At 40.5% G+C, this 22,082-nt stretch overlaps 1 protein-coding gene across 8 annotated transcripts in view; it reads left to right on the top strand.

Annotated features, from left to right (window-relative positions):
- TIPRL (TOR signaling pathway regulator) overlaps positions 1-22,082 on the top strand; it is a 95,784-nt gene that overhangs the window by 21,766 nt on the left and 51,936 nt on the right. For 2 of the 8 annotated variants that reach the window (XM_081489187.1, XM_081489182.1), the window contains exons 1-3: positions 4,709-7,303; positions 16,891-17,070; positions 17,816-17,915. In XM_081489187.1, the coding sequence (XP_081345313.1) occupies positions 7,215-7,303; positions 16,891-17,070; positions 17,816-17,915 (369 nt within the window). In that variant the 5' untranslated portion in view covers positions 4,709-7,214. Of the gene's footprint in view, positions 1-4,708; positions 7,304-7,352; positions 7,687-7,778; positions 7,953-14,414; positions 14,747-15,740; positions 15,882-16,890; positions 17,071-17,815; positions 17,916-22,082 lie in introns of those variants that run through there. The other 6 variants (XM_081489186.1, XM_081489181.1, XM_081489189.1 and 3 more) reach the window with 5 other exon arrangements.

Below are 22,082 nucleotides of genomic sequence, written 5' to 3'. Positions count from 1 at the left end.
CCCAGTTGTTTCTGGTGGTGAAAGTAAAGTCCGAAGCTGTAAAAAATAATACTGCATAGGAAACCGGAATGTTAGACCCATGAAATAAGGTATCTTGGAAATGGTCAAACAGGAGCTGGCAAGAGTGAACGTTGACATTTAAGGGATCAGTGAACTAAAATGGAGAGAAATGGGCAAATTTAATTCAGATGTCCATCATATCTACTACTGTGGGCAAGAATCCCTTAGAAGAAATGGAGTAGCCCTCAGAATCAACAAAACAGTCTAAAATGCAGTACTTGGGTGCATTCCAAAAAAGAGAATGATCTCTGTTCATTTCCAAGGCAAACCATACAATATCACAGTAATCCAAGTCAACGCCCCAGCCAGTAATGCCAAAGAAACTGAATTGAATGTTTCGATGAAGATCTACAAGAGCTTCTAGAATTAACACCAAAAAAGATGTCCTTTTCATCATAGGAGATTAGGGTGCAAAAGTAGGAAGTCAAGAGATACCTGGAGTAACAGGCAAGATTTGCATTCAGTACAAAATGAAGCAGGACAAAAGCTAACAGAGGTTTGCCAAGAGAATGCATTGGTCATAGCAAACACTCTCTTTCGACAACACAAGCGAAGACTCTACACATGGACATCACCACATGGTCAATACTGAAATCAGATTGATTATATTCTTTGCAGTTGAAGATGGAAAAGCGCTATACAGTCAGCAAAAACAAGACCTGGAGCTGACTCTGGCTCAGATCATGAACTCGTTATTGCAAATTCAGACTTAAATTGAAGAAAGTAGGGAAAACTACAAGGCCATTCAGGTATACCCTAAATCAAATCTCTTATACAGTGGAAGTGACAAGTAGATTCAAGGGATTAGATCTGATAGAGTGCTTGAAGAACTATGGACAGAGGTTCGTAACACTGTATAGGAGGCGGTGATCAAAACCATCCCCAAGAAGAAGAAAAGCAATATGGTTATCAGAGGAGGCCTTACAGATAGCTAAAAAAGAAGACAAGTGAAAGGCAAAGGAGAAAAGGAAAGATATACTCATCTAAATGCAGAGTTCCAGAGAATAGCAAGGAGCGATAAGAAAGCCTTTTTAAGTGAACAATGCAAATAAATAGAAGAAAATAATAGAATGGGAAAGACTAGAGATCTTTTCAAGAAAATCAGAGATACCAAGGGAACACTTCAAGCAAAGGGGGGCACAATAAAGGACAGAAACAGTATGAACCTCATAGAAGCAGAAGATATTAAGAAGAGGTGGCAAGAATACACAGAACTGTACAAAAAAGATATTAATAACCTGGATAACCACGATGGTGTGATCACTCACCTAGAGCCACATATCCAGGAGTGTGAAGTCAAGTGGGCTTTAGGAAACAACACTATGAACAAAGCTAGTGGAGGTGATGAAATTCCAGCTGAGCTATTTCAAAACTTAAAAGATAATGCTGTTAAAGTGCTGCACTCAATATACCAGCCAATTGGGAAAACTCAGCAGTGGCCACAGGACTGGAAAAGGTCAGTTTTCATGCCAATCACAAAGAAGGGCAATGCCAAAGAATATTCAAACTACCGCACAATTGCACTCATCTCACATCTAGCAAAGTAATGCTCAAAATTCTCCAAGCCAGGCTTCAACAGTACTTGAACCATGAACTTCCAGATGTTCAAGTTGGATTTAGAAAAGGCAGAGGAACAGGAGTCAAATTGCCAACATCCCCTGGATCATCGAAAAAGCAAGAGAGTTCCAGAAAAACATCTATTTCTGCTTTATTGACTACACCAAAGCCTTTGAGTGCGTGGATCACAATAAACTGTGGAAAATTTTTCAAGAGATGGGAATACCAGACCACCTTACCTGCCTCCTGAGAAATCTGTATGCAGCAACAGTTAGAACTGGACATGGAACAACAGACTAGTTCCAAATCGGGAAAGGAGTACATTAAGGCTACATATTGTCACCCTGCTTATTTAACTTATATGCAGAGTACATCATGTGAAATGCTGGGCTGGATGAAGCACAAGCTGGAATTAAGATTGCTGGGAGAAATATCAATAACCTCAGATTCGCAGATGACACCACCATTATGGCAGAAAGCGAGGAAGAACTAAAGAGCCTCTTGATGAAAGTGAAAGAGGAGAGTGAAAAAGTTGGCTTAAAACTCAACATTCAGAAAACTAAGATCGTGGCATACAGTCCCATCGCTTCATGGCAAATAGATGGGTAAATAATGGAAACAGTGACAGACTTTATTTTTGGGGGGACTCCAAAATTGCTGCAGATGGTGACTGCAGTCATGAAATTAAAAGACGCTTGCTCCTTGGAAGAAAAGTTATGACCAACCTAGACAGCATATTAAAAAGCAGAGACATTACTTTGCCAACAAAGGCCCTTCTAGTCAAAGCTATGGTTTGTCCAGTAGTTATGTATGGATGTGAGAGTTGGACTATAAATAAAGCTGAGTGCCGAAAAATTGATACTTTTGAACTGTGGTGCTGGAGAAGAATCTTGAGAGTCCTTTGGACTGCAAGGAGATCCAACCAGTCCATCCTAAAGGAAATCAGTCCTGAATATTCATTGGAAGGACTGATGCTGAAGCTGAAACCTCAATACTTTAGCCACCTGAAGTGAAGAACTGCCTCATTTGAAAAGACCCTGATGCTGGGAAAGTTTGAAGATGGAAGGAGAAGTGTACGACAGAGGATGAGATGGTTGGATGGCATCACCAACTCGAAGGATATGAGTTTGAGTAAGCTCTGGGAGTTGGTGATGGATAGATGAAAGGTTTGTTGCTGAACCATGTAAAGACACCGGGATTCTTGGCCTCCGGAGGAGAAGAATTCAATCTGGGGCCAGAGACGAGGCTTGATCACTCAGAGCTTTTGTGTAATAAAGTTTTATTAAAGTATAAAGGAGATAGAGAAAGCTTCTGACATAGGCATCAGAAGGCGGCAGCAAGAGTACCCACTTGCTAGTGTTAGCAGTGGAGTTATGTACTCTAAGATAACAGGCTTAGCCAGAAGGTTTAATCCAGAGACTGTCCTCAGGCAGGATACATTATTGTCATATAATCCTTGTAAAGACAGACCTACTCCCATAATGTACACTTTAAGATAACAGAATTAGCCAGAAAGTTTAATCCAGAGACTGTCCTCAGCAGGATACATTATTGTTATATAATCCTAAGGAATGTAGAGAGAAAAGAAAAAAAAACTTGTCCTTTCTTCCTCCTTGAGAATCCCAGACCCCTCTCTCCTTGGGGACCCCTAGACTTCTTATTAACCTGCCTAGGAAATGACTTTCTCACAGGGAAGCCTGACGTGCTGCAGTCCTTGGGGTCGCCAAGAGTCGGACATGACTGAGTGAACTGACTGATAGACAATGCCTTAGCATATGTCACAGATGAACAAAGTTCCTTGAGGCTGGGGAATGACATAGCTTGCTCATATTTTTCATTGTAATATTTTTCTCCCAGTACTGTGCTTCAGACCCAAGAAATATAAATATTTATTGAATAGATAAGTAGATAGGTGAATGAATGGAAAGGTAGATGATATAAGTAAATGGATAAATGAAAGACAAGAAAGCTGTTATGAAATAAGAACAGTCATGAGGAAGAGGGAATATGCTTGTTCCATGGTGCTCCATAGGGCAAGACCAACTTCAAATAATATAAGTAACAAGGAAGTAGATTTTACTTCAAACAAATGGCTCAGTGGTTAAGAAGCCACTTGCAATGCAGGAGACATGAGTTTGATTGATTTTGGGGTAAGGAAGATCCCTTGCTGAAAGAAATGGCAATCTACTCCAGTATTCTTGCCTGGGAAATCCCATGGACAGAGGAGCCTGGCGGGCTACAGTCCATGGAGTCACAAAAGAGTTGGATACCACGTAGCGACTGAACAGCAATAGCAACAAGCTCTCAACAATGGAGCTTCATAAATGGTACAGGTTATTTAGAGACAGTAAGCCTCCACTTAACAAAGCTTTTTGTTTTTTAAAGACATATACATTAATTTGATCAGAGAAGGCAATGGCAACCCACTCCAGTACTCTTGCCTGGAAAATCCCATGGACAGAGGAGCCTGGTAGGCTGCAGTCCATGGGGTTGCAAAGAGTTGGACACGACTGAGCAACTTCACTTTCGTTTTTCCCTTTCATGCACTGGAGAAGGAAATGGCAACCCACTCCAGTGTTCTTGCCTGGGGAATCCCAGGGACGGGGGAGCCCGGTGGGCTGCCGTCTATGGGGTCGCACAGAGTCAGACACGACTGAAGTGACTTAGCAGCAGCAGCACATTAATTAAATGTTTGCCAAGAGAGAACATGATATAGCTTACAATTTATCTATGTGGTGGAGACCTTACTTGCCTCTCTGGACTCTTCCCAGTTTCCTTTTACTCCAGTCACACTGGCCTTGTTCTTCCTAAAATGTGACAAGCCCACTGCCTCCTCTAGACCTGAATACCTGAGACTTGGAATGTTCTGTCAGATTTTCTCATGGATCTTCTTTATTATCAGCATGTCTATGCTTGAATGTTACCTCCATCGATAGGGTTCTTCTGATCACTTCATCTACACAGTCTCCCCACCTCCCAAACACACACACACACACACACACACACACACACATACACGTGCCACATTTTCCACTTAATTTGCTCATCATTCTGCACAGAATTTATCCATATCTGAAATTATAAATTTTGTATTTACTTATTACCTGTCTTTTCCTTTTCCATTAGAGCTCCAAGATGAAAGAGATGTTGCCTTTTTTTATCCACTGCTGTGTCCTTGTACCTAAAACTTTCTGGCATCATAATAGGTGTCCCAAACCATTTGTAGAATGAGTTAATTTCTATAATAACCAGTTGGTTGTTCTCAGAACTGAATCTTGATAAACTTGTAGACAATTTGATTTGGTGACTCTAACATACTTTGCCAATTTGGTTGAAAATAAATCCATCCTCCTCATCACCCCCATCAAGTCCCAGAAATTATTCCATCCTAAGAACCAGCTTTATAAAGTAGACAGTTGCTGCGTGATGGCTCTGGCTCTTTTTGGTTTTTGGCCTAGCCATTTGGCCTGTGGGATCTTAGTTCCTCAACCAGGGATCAAACCCATGCACACTGTATTGGGAGAATGGAGTGTTAACTACTGGACCACCAGGGAAGTCTTGCATGATGGTTCTTGAAGAGACACTGAAAAATACCCTGTCAATGCCTAAATATCTCTTTTCCTAATGTGTGAGTGCTTGAAATTGTACTTTTAAAGATTCATTTTCTTATATCCTCAAAGAATTTTAAAGTCCCCTAACACATTTCTGAATTGGAGGCCATAGAGATAATTGGTTTAATTTTTCGATTTTCGATTTGAATTAACACACCCTTCTAATAAGAAGTCTTCATCAGATCTTTTCTAGGAAAATTTTGGAAGGGAACAAATGTTTTAGGACAATAGGTGGAAAAGCACTGACTCAGCTTTGGATAGGGTGGCCTGGCACTTCTCAAGGCTACCTGAAAGCCAGCTCATAGAAAATGATATAAAAATCATTTATAATAAGATGTAAATGACCGATTAAGCCAACCAATGGCCTGTTGCCATATTGAAAAGCAATTAAAATTTTAGATAAAATTTGACAGATGGATGACATATTTTGAGGGGCAGTGAGTTTTTCTTTGAATCACTGAAATCATATCTTAGAATTCCATTGTCAACCTCTGTTATAAGTAAGGGGGTCAGTGCTGTTTTGTAACAAAATAAACCCTTGGCAACTAGCAGGTGCTCAAATTTTGACATTAATTTGGATTAATGAATTAACAGTGATAACTGGAGTGAGAGAAGTTGACAAATCAACATGTTGGCTCAAAGGAAGAAGTGATTAAATCCAGCTCCAGGGTTCAGGAAAATCCTTTTGAAGGAGATGTATCATTCCAAGGATGATCATTCCAATCTAGGGAAAGGCACAGTTGTTGGGGCCGCTGGGAGGAGAGCAAGATGGATTCCATCTTGAAGGCTGTCAGCTATTTTAAGGCAGGATGTGAACTGGGCCTGAACCCTGTTTACCATCATTGAAGAAAAACCAGGAACCCCCTCCTCACAGATAGCAAACAAAGATTGGAAGTAAAGATCAGGTTGTCTCAGTTAGATTAATGATAGTGCCTGCACCTGCATCTTGTAATTGTTAATTCTTCCACACCTGCATGTTGTAAAACTAATTACTAACATGTATCCAGTCGTGTAGGGGGTGGGGTGGGTGTAAAACCAAGTCCTCGGAAATCATTATGGTCCTTGTTGGGAACCATTTCCCTTGGACATGCTGGTGTAATAAACTGTACTCCACTGTCTTGAGTGTACTCTGAGGTGTGTTTTGTGACTCTGGATTCTACAATACAGGGACTGGGGAATCTATACTTTTAAAAAAGTTCCAGGTTGACTCTGAAGTGGGGCAGGTTTGAGTATGACAGTTTTAAGCATATAGAACAGTAAGAGTAAGGTCTCAGTAGTAGGGAGGAGTGCAGGTGAGTAGACCTGTGAGGGGGTTGCTGGAAATGAAGCCGGAAAGAAAGATTTGGGAGATCCTCTAACATAAACGCTTATTATTTTGAGACAGCTGAAACCAAATCATTAGTTAAGTGGTTTGCCAAGGATTGGGCTTCCCTGGTGGCTCAGGGGTAAAGAATCCACCTACCAAGCAGCAGACGCGGGTTCAATCCCTGGGTCAGGAAGATCCCCTGAAGGAAATGGCAACCCACTCCAGTATTCTTGCCTGGGAAATCTCATGGACAGAGGAACCAGGCAGGCTACACTCCATAGTGTCCTAAAAGAGTGGGACACCACTTAGCGACTAAACAACAATTGCCAAGCATGCACAGAACAACATTGCAATGGTGGGTGTAGCACCAGATCTCCAGTCTTATTTCCACCATTACACAAGTTTAGGTAATAGTTAGACCAGGAGAGTCTTGAAATGTGTGAAGGATGAAATTTTTGATAGGAGTCTTAATCAATAGTAGGTAGAGGTCCACTTGTCTTGCCGCACTTAATGCTAAACCTCCTAAACTCTATGTGATTTTAAAACTTTGTCCTCAACGGAAAAATGTTGGGCATTTCCTCTACACCAATTCAGTAACACGCAAGGTAGTTCACTGCTTTGCAAGGTCTACAAGGATCACGTCGGATTCTCCAACACTGGGCTTCCGCGAAGGGGCCAAGATGATGTCATCCAATGATGTGCGCGCCTCTAACCACATCCCCGACTGCCGAAGCCTTGCCCCTCAGCATTTTCTCTCCACCTTTTTCAGGTGCGTCGTGACGTAAGACGTGGGTCACACAACTTCGGCAACTGGTCCCGGAAGCAAAAAGTCGAGGGACGGAGAAGGAGGCGGAAAGGAGGGCCTGCGTCCGTGTAGCCGGCAGGGGGCGGGGTGGGATGGGGAGGGGCCGGGCACGGTAACGGCTCGGAAGTCTGGGCTGCTGGGCTGGTGGGAGGTGGAGGAGGAGGGACCGATATCTGCCGCCGCTGCCGCCGCCGCCGGGGCTCCAACCTGTTCCGTGTGGCCCACGCTGGCCTTGCCGCGGCCATGATGATCCACGGCTTCCAGAGCAGCCACCAGGACTTCTCCTTCGGGCCCTGGAAGCTAACGGCGTCCAAGACTCACATCATGAAGTCGGCGGATGTGGAGAAGTGAGGCTCTAGGGCTGGGATCGGGGTGCGGGCGTTGGAGCTGGGCCTGGGCGGCAGGCAGAGCGAGGTGCGCGAAGCCCCAGCCCTCCTCTAGGGCGGAGGCTCGCGTCCCTCCGGACGGGACCTTTGAATTGACAACACCAGGAAATATTCCTGTCTCCGTTTCCTGTCCTTCGGTTCGGGTTCGCCAGGCTCTGGCTTCGTGAAACAGTCACTCCGCCTGGGCTTGAGTAGAGCATGACTGTTCCGGTGGACTGCCCCCTCCCGTAGGTCTCTACCTGCCAAAGCCGGCGCCACCTTTAGACTATTTCTGGGTGGCTGTGACCTGTTTTCTTGAGGGTTAATAACGGGGGTGGTATATATGCTTGGTTTTTAACATGTCAAGTGCCATGCCAGGGTCTTGAGATACAGAAGATGAAAGCCTCTTCCTCGAGGGATTCACAGTCTTGTGAGAGAGACAGACAGTTGAACAGTGTGAATTGATAGAGGTGTACCTGCAGGGTTATTTGGGATTTTTGGGGGGTGGGGGCAGGGGGAACAAGGCATCCAGGAAACTGAGATGCCTGAAATGGATCTTAATAAAATCGGTGGGATGGGGTGGGGCTGGGCTCGTGTGTAGCGCCGCAGGGCCAGTGAGAGTGACAACTGTGATGCGTTGTGATGCCTGAGCTGAATCTTGACAAGGTTTGGGGAGGTCCAGGGGGATGTGGAAAGCCAGGGGGGTCAGAGAGAGTGGGAGGCATGAACAGTTCCTGTGTGATTAGAGCGTGAGGTATCAGAGGGGAAGAACTGCAGTGAGAAGCCGGTGGCAGATAGGCTCCTGAGCAGTGAAGATACCACTGAGAGAACTTTTATGCCAGGCTAAGGAGTTTTGTGGGATTTTATCTGACTACCACCAGGTGTTATTTTATACTAAGGAACAGCATTATCAGATGTACACTCTGAAAGATCTGAACATGATGTGACGGTTGGATTGGAGGGCTGCAGGACTGGGGAAAGAGACCAGTTAGAAGGGTAGAGAGGAGAGGAGAGGTTTTAGAGATTAAGTGATTTGATGGTCACTTGATAGGAGGAGTAAGGGTAAAAGGAAGAATCTATACCCTTGGCAAGATTTCTGGCTTGGGTTAGGCATGGAAAGTTTTGCCATTGGACATGGTGGGAAATACAGGAGGAAGAGCAGTTGGGGGCAGGTGTTGGATGGAGGATGAGTTTACTTTGTTGAAATATGAATTGAGTGTAGTTTATAAAGTGGAGATGTCTTAGGCACTTATCTTAGAGCTTAAAAAAGATAATTTGTTTATGGATTTATGTTTGGGAATCATCAGCTGGTACCTGGAGGCTTAAGAGTGAATTAAGATTGTCTAGAAATCATCCAGAAGAAAAGAAAAAGGTCATGAGGTGGAACTCCAGGGAGCAATGACAGATTTAGGCAGAGGAAAGTGACCAGAAGAGAGTTTGAAAGGATGTTTAGTATCATAATTAATAAAAAGGTAGCTTTCTTGCAGAGTCACTAAGAAAAATTTTGTTTCATCCCACCACAGGTTGAGTTATTCTCTGAGTTTTCCTCTGTATATAACTTTCTCTGCTACATGTTGCACCATATATATAATTGTGCTATATATTAGGCTGGTGCAAACCTAATTGTGATTTTGGATTGTGAATTTTAAATCATTGTAACTAGGCTCAAGCACATCTTTATTAATCAAAATAGGAACCATTACAATCATCACATTTTTACCTATGAGAAATGTTTGTTTATTCCTATAGTGTAAAAATCTGTGCTTTGGGATTCAGCGATGAACTCTTGGTAGCATTTTCTGCCTCCTACTGGTTGTGGAAGCATCTTCCCTGCAAAAAGTTGAGATGCTTGGAGAAGTGGTAGTCAGTTGGTGAGAGGTCAGGTGAATATGGTGGATGAGGCAAAACTTGGTAGCCCAATTCATTCAACTTTTGAAGCATTGGTTGTGCAACCTGCAGTCGGGCGTTGTTGTGGAGAAGAATTAGGTCCTTTGTGTTGACCAATGCTGGCTGCACCCATTGCAATTTTCGATGCACCTCATCAATTTGCTGAGCTTACATCTCAGATGTAATGGTTTCCCCCAGATTCAGAAAGCTGCAGTGGATCAGACTGGCAGCAGACCACCAAATAGTGAATGTGACCTTTTTTTCTGATGCAAGTGTGGCTTTGGGAAGTGCTCTGGAGCTTCTCCATTGTCCAACCACTGAGCTGGTCGTCTCTGGTTGTTGTATATTGATATTTAAGTGAATTAGGAAAATTCTGGATTAATAATGGCTCAGACGGTAAAGAATCTGCCTGCAGTAGGAGACCCAGGTTCGATCTCTGGGTTGGGAAGATCCCCTGGAGAAGGAAATGGTAACCCACTCCAGTATTTTTGCCTGCAGAATTCCATGGACAGAGGAACCTGGTGGGCTACAGTCCATGAGGTCACAAAGAGTCAGACACAACTGAGCAACTAACACTTTCACTTTTCTTTGAATTAGTGAAATTTCCTTTAATGAATTAAGGCACCTTAATCCTATAAAGACTTCCTGTCTTCTTGGCCTTATAAATTTGTTGTTGTTCAGTTGCTCAGTTGATCTGTCTCTTTGTGACCCCCATGGACTGCAGCACGCCAGGCTTCCCTGTCCTTCGCTAACTCCTAGAGTTTGCACAAACTTGTGTCCGTTGAATTGGTGATGCCATCCAACCATCTTGTTCTCTGTCGTCCTCTTCTCCTCCCACCTTCAATCTTTTCCAGCATCAGGGTCTTTTCCAACGGAGTAGACTCTTTGCATCAGGTGGCCAAAGTATTGGAGCTTCAGCTTCAGCATCAGTCCTTTTAATGAATATTCAGGATTGATTTCCTTTAGGATTGACTGGTTTGATCTCCTTGCAGTCCAAGGGTCTGTCAAGAGTCTTCTCCAGCACCATAGTTCAAAAACATCAATTCTTCTGTGCTCAGCCTTCTTTATGGTCCAACTCTCACATCCATACATGACTACTGGAAAAACCATAGCCTTGACTAGACAGACCTTTGTTGGCAAAGTAATGTCTCTGCTTTTTAATATGCTGTCTAGGTTGGTCATAACTTTCCTTCCAAGGAGTAAGTGTCTTTTAATTTCATGGCTGCAATCACCATCTGCAGTGATTTTGGAGCCCCCCCCCAAATAAAGTCTCTCACTGTTTCCACTGTTTCCCCATCTATTTGCCATGAAGTGATGGGACCAGATGCCATGATCTTAGTTTTCTGAATGTTGAGCTTTAAGCCAACTTTTTCACTCTCCTCTTTCACTTTTATACTAGGCATGAAAAAAGAATTAGGTGGCTAAATGAGTTTGGTACATTGTGCATAACATTACCTTTCTCAGGATTTCCTTCATGTGATTAATTGTTTCCAAAAGTTTTAAGCAGCTTTTTCACTCTCCTTTTTCACCTTCATCAAGAGGCTCTTTAGTTCCTCTTTGCTTTCTGCCATCAGGGTGGTGTCATCTGCCTATATGAGAGTATTGATATTTCTCCTGGCGATCTTGATTCAGGCATGAGCTTCATCCAGTCCGGCATTTTGCATGATGTACTCTACATATAAATTTAAAAGCAGGGGGTTCCCTGGTGGCTCAGCTGGTAAAGAATCCGCTTGTGATGTGGGAGACCCTGGTTCGATCCCTGGGTTGAGAAGATCCCCTGGAGAAGGGAATGGCTACCCACTCCAGTATTCTGACCTGGAGAATTCCATGGACTATATAGTCCATGGGGTCGCAAAGAGTCAGATACAACTGAGCGACTTTCACTAGCACTAACTAGCACTAAGCAGGGTGACAGTATACAGCCTTGATGTACTCCTTTCCCAATTTTGAACCAGTCTGTTGTTCCATGTTGGGTTCTAACTGGTGCTTCTTGACCTGCATACGGGTTTCTCAGGAGGCAGGTAAGGTGGTCTGGTATTCTCAACTCTTCAAGAGTTTTCCAGTTTGTTGTGATCCACACAGTCAAAGACTTTAGCGTAGTCACTGAAGCAGATGTTTTTCTGGAATTCCTGTGCTTTTTCTATGATCCAGTGGATGCTGGCAATTTGATCTCTGGTTCCTCTGCCTTTGCTAAATCCAACTTGTACATCTGAAATTTCTTGGTTCATGTACTGTTGAAGCCTAGCTTGTAGGATTTTGAGCATTACTTTACTAGCATGTGAAATGAGTGCAGTTGTGTGGTAGTTTGAGCATTCTTTGGCATTGCCCTTCTTTGGGATTGGAATGAAAACTGACCTTTTCCAGTCCTGTGGCCACTGCTGCCTTTTCTTTGACCTTATAAATAGGCATACCTGTTTGTTACAAAGACTAAAATTTGCCATTAAAAATGGGATTAAGATATTCTGTTTGGCCTGTGTTCAAGATACTCTGAATTTAGGACGTTTGAAGAAATGTAAGTTATTGGCAGGTATTCTTTTGACATATATATAACTGGAGTATTTCAGAGGACTACCAGACTTTTTCAGATATGTTGGGAAAAATCCATAGAATCACACCTTATATTAGTTTGTATTTTATATGCACTTTGCAGTGGTTGCAACTTATTTATATCTACTCTTTTTATGAAATGTTTATTCTGATTATAATCCATCCTATTTAGTCTTTTAAGTATTTAATTTTTTTTTAATTTTGTTTTATTGTGGTAAGAACACTTAATATGAATTCTCCCCTCCTGACAAATTCATAAATGTTGAATCCATTATTATTGGCTATAGGGACAGTGTTGTACAACAGGTCTCTAGAACTTATTCATCTTGCTTGCCTGAAATTTTACACCTGTTGATTAGCAACCCACTTTTCCCTTCCTCCAGCCCTTGGCAACTACCATTTCACTCTTTGATTCTATGAATAAGTGGAATCATGTAGTGTCTGTCTTTCTATGACTGGTTTGTTTTACTTAGCATAATGTTCTTAGGGTTCATACACGCTGTCACAGATTGCAGAATTTCCTGCTTTTAAAAGGCTGCATAATATTCCATTGTATATATAAACCACATTTCCTTTTCTTTTCTCTCTTTTTTTAAAATGAGATTTTCGCTGTCTGTCATGTCTATGGCATTTGCATGGGAATATTGATCTCTCTAGTGTTTGTTATTTTCTATTTCCTAATAACAAAAGAATAAATTTTACTTAAATTTATGATGAAAATTAATGGTATCAGGTATCACCTTAAAGATGTGCAACTTAAAATGTTAGATCACTGATATGTGCTTATATACATAACCACAGAGATCTGATGAACATACAGTGTGCCTATTTTCTACCTTACTGTTGTATCATAAGCATTTTTCAACATTATTATATTCTCCTTTTAAATATTTTTAATGATTCTGTAATGTTTTATCATTTGGATAGACAATAGTTTGTGTGCTCAGTCGCTCGGTCATGTCTGTCTTGTGACTCCCTGGACTGTAGCCTGCCAGGCTCCTCTGTTCAAGGAATTTTCCAGGCAAGAATACTGGAGTGGGTTGCCATTTCTACCCCAGGGAAATCTTCCTGACCCAGGGATCGAACCCGTGTCTCTTACATCTCCTGCATTGGCAGGTGAATTCTTTACCACTGCACCACCTGGGAAGCCCAGACAACAGTTTACATAAACTATTTATTTCCTTATCATTAGAGTAATTCTTCTTTACTATTATAAATGAGATGATTATGAGTATTAATGTATGTAGGTTTTTTCTTCCCTGCATTGGGGATTATTTCTTTATTACAGATTGCCCAAAGCTGGTATTTTGAGTCAAAGAATATAAATTTGATTAAGTTTGGTACTTAAGATTGGTACTTTTTTCTTAATTTTTGCCCCAGGGTGGAATGTAAATTGACATAGTTCTTCTGAAAATCTAAGCGAGCAAGTGCTGGTTTCCCTCAGTGGGTGTATTTGCTTTTTTCATTATCACCTTTTAAAGTTTGCAGCAAGTTGAGAATTTTACTGGCAAAGGTGTTTTCCTATAAGAAAGAGCAGCTTTAATTTTTTTAGTTTTTTAATTTTTTAGTGTTTTTTTCTTTGCTTCATAGCCAAAATTAATATAATTGTTATGTGAGGACAGAAAATTCACCAGAGATAGCAAGCTTACGGAAACATGGGTCTGTGGTACATTAACTCCTCTTCTGGGCAGTCAATGGTAAAATTAGAACCCATCTTCATTCTTAAAAGTGGTGAGGATTTGATCATCCAGGAATGAAGCAGATGTTTCTACTATCAATATTTTTTACATTTAAAGCTTAAATAATTTGTTTATGCATGGTTTTTACAAGACTTGATTAGTATGTCTAATTGGGAATAGATTTAGAACAATTGGAAAGAGGATGATTGTGGTCTTGGGATATGCATAGATCTTTTGTTAGCTTTATGTAAAAATACATTCTATATATATTGTTTCACTTTACCTAACCTGTATAGCTATATAGCTGTGCAAAAATCTGGAAGTCTTAGAAAAAAAAAAGAAAACCTGATCTGCTAAAGTAGCTGTCATAGACCACTTGCACTAAAATCCTATGCTTTGTTCAGGATCCCTTAGAACTTCATTCAAAGCATTTTTAAACTTTGGACTCTATGGCATACTTTATAACTGTATTAGAAATGTAAAGAAGGAGAAAAGATCCCTACAGTCTCTTTGCCCTAATAAATGAATTATTATTTTTCCTGTTCTCTTTTTATTCATTATGCAATTTAAAGAAGTGTGATTGTTTGCTTTTTCCAGCCTTTGATAGGTTAAAACAAAATAAAAAGGGATGAGAGTGCTTCAGGGGCAGATCGGAGAAGGCAATGGCAACCCACTCCAGTACTCTCGCCTGGAAAATCCCATGGATGGAGGAGCCTGGTGGGCTGCAGTCCGTGGGGTCGCTAAGGGTCGGACATGACTGAGCGACTTCACCTTCACTTTTCACTTTCATGTGTTGGAGAAGGAAATGGCAACCCACTGCAGTATTCTTGCCTGGAGAATCCCAGGGATGGGGGAGCCTGGCGGGCTGCCGTCTATGGGGTCACACAGAGTTGGACACGACTGAAGCGACTTAACAGCAGCAGCTAGAGGTATAAATCCTCAGTTGAACTTGAGGACCTTGTCTTAACAAGTTTGTTAAATATGGTGATCTTTGATCAGTAGGAAAAGGTGAAATAACATTTTATAGTTTTGTTTGTGAACAAAGTACATAACACTTTTTGAAAATTTTCTGAAAGCAATAAAATTAAAAAATTGATATAAAAGATAATTAGAAAATTGCTTCCATGGAGCCTCTGTGTTAGTTATGCTTTCAGGTTGCAAGGAAAGAGAATCCCTACCCCACCCCTCAACCCCCTTTCCATCCCTGTCCACCTAGGTTGTCTCAAGTGATGAGAATTTAATAGTACATGAAGAAATAATTAAACACAGCTCAGAAAATGAATAGTTCTTATGACCAAAACAACTATAGATGTCTCTAATCTTCTTCTTATCCTTATTTTTCAGTTTCTCCTTTGCTCTGTCTGCTTCTCTGGCTGTTACTTAAAATTTTCACTCTCCCCTCCTCACTACCTCATGGTTCTATGTCATGCCATATCTCTTGGCTTGTGCTTTATTTAACTGTCATCCAAACTTTGGAAAAGAGAGATCAGAATAAATTTAATTGGCCATTATTCAATTCAGCATGACTGTATTTGGCAGAGTTCTCAGGCTAAAATTCAGGAGTTCCTGCCAGCCCATAGATAATTGCCCTTGTTTGAGAAGCTGAACTTTGATCCCTAAACTGAAAGTCCTGGTTGTAACTGAGGTGAGGGGTGTAAGGCATGGTAACCTACACATATGGGGCTTCCCTGGTGGCTCAATGGTAGACGATCCAGCTACCAATGCAAGAGACATGGGTTCAATCCCTGGGTCAGAAAGATCCCCTGGAGAAGGAAATGGCAACCCACTCCAGTATTCTTGTCTGGGAAATGCCAGAGACAGAGAAGTCTGGCAGGCAAAAGAGTCCGACATAACTTAACAACTAAACAACAACAATAAAAAACCTATACATAGAGTTACTTTTTTCAGAAGTAACTAGTAGCCACTTAAAAATCTTTAAAACAGGGGTTGCAAACTCAGCTTTCTAAAGAGTCAAGGGGACTGGTGAACCAGCAAGCTCATACCCCACTTAGAGAGAGAAGCCTCTACTCTGTTCCAGGCAGTTGGTGTCATGTGGAAATACAGGTCCAGTATTGGCCAAATCTTCCTTTTTATTTTCCAAAGAGAAACCAAAAGCCCAGATTTCTCAAAAGTCTCTCAATTTTATTGGCAGCTCAATAATTTTGCCAGTTATTTCAAATATTAAAAAAATTATTCTGTGTAGGCTAGTAGTAACTTATCTGTGAGTTAATAATTTGTGATCTTGGCCTCATAGTAGGTCTAATATAACTTTCTTGTGTAATAAGACTAGCTAGTTGAGGTCCAAGTTTTTATAAAGCAGGCTAGTATAATGGACGGAGAAGGAAACAGCAACCCACTCCAGTACTCTTGCCTGGAAAATCCTATGGACAGAGGAGCCTGGTAGGCTGCAGTCCATGGGGTCACTAAGGGTCGGACATGACTGAGCGACTTCACCTTCACTTTTCACTTTCATGTGTTGGAGAAGGAAATGGCAACCCACTCCAGTGTTCTTGCCTGGAGAATCCCAGGGACGGGGGAGCCTGGTGGGCTGCCGTCTATGGGGTCGCACAAAGTTGGACACGACTGAAGTGACTTAGTAGCAGCAGCAGCAGTATAATGGAAAGAGGCCTAGTTTTACCACTTACTAGCTCTGTGATTTCAGTTAGCTACTTAAATTCTCTGAGCCTTTCTTAGCTCACAGGGTAGTTTTGAGGCTCAGATTCAACCATCTCAGACTTGTCTTTGATCATCCTACCTTAAATGGTACCCCTTCATTGCTTTGCTTCAGTTTTTGTGTATCACTTATTACTAGCTGACATTATATTATGTATTTTTTGTTTATTTGTTTATTACTTGTCTTATTATTTAGCCCACTACCTAGTACAGTGCCAAAAAGGTATACACAAAGACAATGGATGATGAAAGCATTTATAGACTTTACAACTATATCATCTTATTAAATCATGTATTATTTAACTCATTTAGGAGTAGAAGGTATTCTGCGGAGATCAAAAGTAAACAAGAGTGCCAACAGTGATATAAAATAATCCTTCTGACTTTTGATTATGCATAGGTTAGCTGATGAATTGCATATGCCATCTCTCCCTGAAATGATGTTTGGTGACAATGTTTTAAGAATCCAGCATGGCTCTGGCTTTGGAATTGAGTTCAATGCTACAGATGCATTAAGATGTGTGAACAACTACCAAGGAATGCTTAAAGTAGCCTGTGCTGAAGAGTGGCAGGAAAGCAGGTGAGAATCTGGGCAGTTAGGGGTTGAAATAGAAAAGAGCTGAAAAAGTATTCAGTCGTGATATGTGTATTTTATTAGAATGAAGGGCTAGTATTATTATTACATTTGATAGTTGAATCATTCTAGAGTTCATTTTTCTCATTGATGAAAGAGATTAATTACCCCCTTTTTAGTACTTCTTGAGTTAAACTGAATGACAGTTGACGTGAGCTATGGAAGGTTTAGCTTTTTGAGCTTTCAGTGTTCTTTAGTGAAGACACATTACACTGTGTACTTTAATGTTCCTGTTTTTGAAGAAAAATGTTTGCTTATGATTTGCATTGAAAATCTAAGGAGCATTGAAATCAAGAAAAATGAAAAATGTATTTTATTTCATAATCAAATTGAGAGTTATTTTGTTCCTATTAGGTTCTTTGAAAAAAGTATAAACCTTTAAACCATGTCCTTAGGCAGTGTACAGATTAATTGGAGAGACTACATTATCAATTCATGACAGGTTAAGTAACAATAAATGTACGGAAAAGCTAAGAAAGATCTTATATTAGTGAATTTTGACAAGTATATGTGTTTATTAATAGGATATTTTATATTATGTATAGAATGTAATTTGGTGTGATGCATGAATACTACAGTCCATGGGGTCACAAAAGAGTTGGACACGACTTAGCAACTAAACAACAAAATGAATACAGATGTTCTATATTCTACCTCACTGAATCTGATCCTTCTCATTTTGGTATTTGAGGACGGAGGGTGAACACTCTAAAGAGGTTATTAAACCGTATGATTGGACCTATACAACGGATTATAAGGGAACATTACTTGGAGAATCACTTAAGTTAAAGGTAAATCTTATTTTTTGCTTTTATGAATCATTAATTGCCTTGGATAGTCTCAATGTTAAAGCTTTCTAGTAATGGGTTATTTTATGCTGCTACTTTCATCCTACTTACTTTGTATTGTGGGAGGCTTTAGAACCTAATGTGAGGGAATTTTGCCATTGATTGTCAGCACAAAATAAAAGAAGGCCATGGTGGAACCATTTTTGTTAAACATATGGTTGTAGTAGCTGGTGGATTGCCTTAATGTTATTATATAATATCAAGAAGCATTAAAATGTACTGTCCTTGATGTACGGTATTAGGTGATTTAGACAAACCCTGCTAGCTAGTAGCTTGCAGTTTTACAGATAAACGGGTATGTGGGCAGGTAGGAATTTTGGTCAGACAACTGGCATTATTGTTCTGTCTGCACTATGTGTGAATCAGATATGACTTTAGACAAGTTATTTAATCTGTCTGATTCTATTTTATCAATAAATTGGATAAACAGAAATATCTACCTTATAGCAGAGTTTTGATATAAAATTATCTATGGGAGTTTTCAGTGAATTCTAAAACTCTGTATTGACCTGCTTCAGAAGAGATTCACTTCATGGTAAATGACGCTAGGAATGTGGAACCGGCAGGACTCGTATTGGGAGCTTAGCTACATGGAGTCATGGATACAGCAGAGTACAGACAAATAATCCCTCCGTTACAGTCTAATGGGGGAGGAAAGTTATTCTAGTCTGTTAATACTTTATAGATTAATATTCCCTCTTCATTCCTGATTGAAAAACTTTTCGAAGTATGTAGACCATTTGCTATTTCATTGCAGAAAGTGAGGAAATGAGAATTTGTTTTACCTTATGCAGTAATAATGATGACTTTCTTTGTGGGAGACAAGGAGTGTGAGAGCAGTAGGAGGTGAAAGGCATATGCTCAGTACTCTTCATTGGCACTTCAGCCTGTCATTTAATTTGTTCTAAGGTGTTGCTGACAAATGTCAGTATGATCAACCACTTACTAGTGGTAAGGAGCTGAGGCTTTGGCAGACCTTAGTTCAAATCTCAGCACCATTACTTAATAGCTTGGAAAAGCAGTTTAATCTTTGCTAAGCCTTTGGGCTTCCCTGATAGCTCAACTGGTAAAGAATCCGCCTGCAATGCAGGAGACCCCAGTTAGATTTTTGAGTCAGGAAGATCTGCTGGAGAAGGGATAGGCTACCCACTCCAGTATTCTTGGGCTTCCCTTGTGGCTCAGCTGGTAAAGAATCTGCTTGCAATGTGGGAGACCTGGGTTCCATCCCTGGGTTGGGAAGATCCAGTATTCTGGCCTGGAGAGTTCCATGGACTGTATAGTCCATGAGATCACAAAGAGTCGGACATGAGTGAGCGCCTTTCACTTTCACTTTCAAGCCTTTGGTAAACTAAGGATAATATCAGTTTTGATGTAGTAAAGAATATATTTATTAAGTGTTTATAGCACAGTGTCTGTTAATACAATAAGATCTTAATAGCAGCTGCTATTATTATAGTATCATATTTCAAATGTGAAGTTAATATTATTGAAATACCAAAAATAAAAGTAGATATATTGTCTAAATAGTATTTACCTCTTGCTTTATGATCTAAATAGAGTTGATGAATGTGTTCCTTTGCCGCCTTAAAAAATAGTGACTATTTTCCAGGTAAAATTGTTAGGACTTAGTTGTTTAACTCTCAAAATAATCTTGTTAGATAGGCATTATTATCCTCATTTTGTTGATGAAGAAATGGGCTCAAGATCTTTAATTATGTATGTCTTAGTAAGGTAACACTGTGATGCTAGAGCTTATTGTTAAGCACATTTGTTAAATGTGGAAGATCACTTTCATAGGAACATATTTTACATTTAACTTTGTTTTAATATCTAAGGATTTTTTGACCTATAATATATATATTTTTTGACCTATAATATTATTTGAGATTTTTAATTATTTAATCCTTCAGCTGTTCCTCAGAACACTTATTCAGAAGCCCTAATATGTATAGGAAGTGTATGCCAGTGTAGGAGAAGGTATTTTATATGTACAATAAGAGTATCAGAGAATGAGGCATTAGAATGAAGCCTTTCCTTTGCCCTTAAATTCTTGCTTTTTAGTTGCTGGTGGCTTCTGGTGTGTGTGTGTGTGTGTGTGTATATTTAATGTTTTCTCACTCTTCAGGTTGTATAACCCATTACCCTGAGTTGTATCATGGTGTAGGAGGAGAGAGCCAGTCATGGAGTAATACTGACCTTGCTGGATTCATACCCAGCCTTGTCATTTGTTGTCTGGGCTACCGTGGGCACTTCTCTCAGATTGTGGTATGAGAATATTATGAGAAAACAGGTCAAATGCATAATATGTACCAACCCATAGTAACCTATCAACATTTGGCTGTTTTTTTTTCTTTCCTATAAAATAAATGGGCTTCCTTGATAGCTCAGCTGGTAAAGAATCTGCCTGCAATGCAGGAGACCCTGGTTCGATTCCTGGGTCAGGAAGATCTGCTGGAGAAGGAATAGGCTACCCACTCCAGTATTCTTGGGCTTCACTTGTGGCTAAGCTGGTAAAGAATCCACCTGCAATGTGGGAGACCTGGGTTTGATCCCTGGGTTGGGAAGATCCCCTGGAGAAGGGAAAGGCTACCCGTAACTCCAGTATTCTGGCCTGGAGAAATCCATGGACTGTATAGTCATGAGGTTGCAAGGAGTTGGACATGACTGAGCAACTTTCACTTTCACTTATTAAATAAATAAATTAGATATACAGGAAAACAGAAGTACAAGGCTGCCTTTTCTATTGGTACGGCCTTTTAGGAATAAAACATGCTTAGTGTGCATGCATTTAAAAAAGTTTTTTTTTTTTTAAGCACATTGGAACATTTGCCCAGTTATTTTAGTATGATTCAGTATCTTAAATTTTCTTTTTCTTTTTTCCTTTTGGTAAAAAGATATATAACATAAAACTACTATCTTAGTTATTTTCAAGCATATTAATTAGTGTTAAAGTATATTCATGCTGTTATGCCACCAATCTCCAGAACTTCTTCCTCTTTAAAAACTGAAAATCTGTACCTATTGAACATCAGCTTCTCCATATCTTCCCTCTTAGCACCTGGCAACTGCCATTCTCCTTTCTGTTTTTGTGAATTTGACTACTTTAGATACCTCATGTAAGTGGGACCATACATTGCCTTTTTATGATTGGATTATGTCACAGGGATCAAGACCATCCCCATGGAAAAGAAATGCAAAAAAGCAAAATGGCTGTCTGAGGAGGCCTTACAGATAGCTGGGAAGAGAAGAGAAGCGAAAAGCAAAGGAGAAAAGGAAAGATATTCCCATCTGAATGCAGAGTTCCAAAGAATAGCAAGGAGAGATAAGAAAGCCTTCCTCAGCGATCATTGCAAAGAAATAGAGGAAAACAACAGATTGGGAAAGACTAGAGATCTCTTCAAGAAAATTAGAGATACCAAAGGAACATTTCATGCAAAGATGGGCTCGATAAAGGACAGAAATGGTATGGACCTAACAGAAGCAGAAGATATTAAGAAGAGGTGGCAAGAATACACAGAAGAACTGTACAAAAAAGATCTTCACAACCCAGATAATCACGATGGTGTGATCACTCACCTAGAGCCAGACATCCCGAAATGTCAAGTCAAGTGGGCCTTAGAAAGCATCACTACGAACAAAGCTAGTGGAGGTGATGGAATTCCAGTTGAGCTATTTCAAATCCTGAAAGATGATGCTGTGAAAGTGCTGCACTCAATATGCCAGCAATTTGGAAAACCCAGCAGTGGCCACAGGACTGGAAAAGGTCAGTTTTCATTCCAATCCCAAAGAAAGGCAATGCCAAAGAATGCTCAAACTACCGCACAGTTGCACTCATCTGACATGCTAGTAAAGTAATGCTCAAAATTCTCCAAGCCAGGCTTCAGCAATACGTGAACTGTGAACTTCCAGATGTTCAAGCTGGTTTTAGAAAAGGCAGAGGAACCAGAGATCAAATTGCCAACATCCGCTGGATCATCGAAAAATCAAGAGAGTTCCAGAAAAACATCTATTTCTGCTTTATTGACTATGCCAAAGCCTTTGCCTTGTGGATCACAATAAACTGTGGAAAATTCTGAAAGAGATGGGAATACCAGACAATCTGACCTGTCT

This window comes from Giraffa tippelskirchi, chromosome 5 (assembly GCF_054371585.1).
Source record: "Giraffa tippelskirchi isolate mGirTip1 chromosome 5, T2T-mGirTip1v1.2.pri, whole genome shotgun sequence".
Classification (NCBI taxonomy): domain Eukaryota; kingdom Metazoa; phylum Chordata; class Mammalia; order Artiodactyla; family Giraffidae; genus Giraffa; species Giraffa tippelskirchi.
The sequence above is the reverse complement of the archived record's forward strand: the minus strand, read 5'-3'. Positions and strand labels throughout refer to the sequence as shown.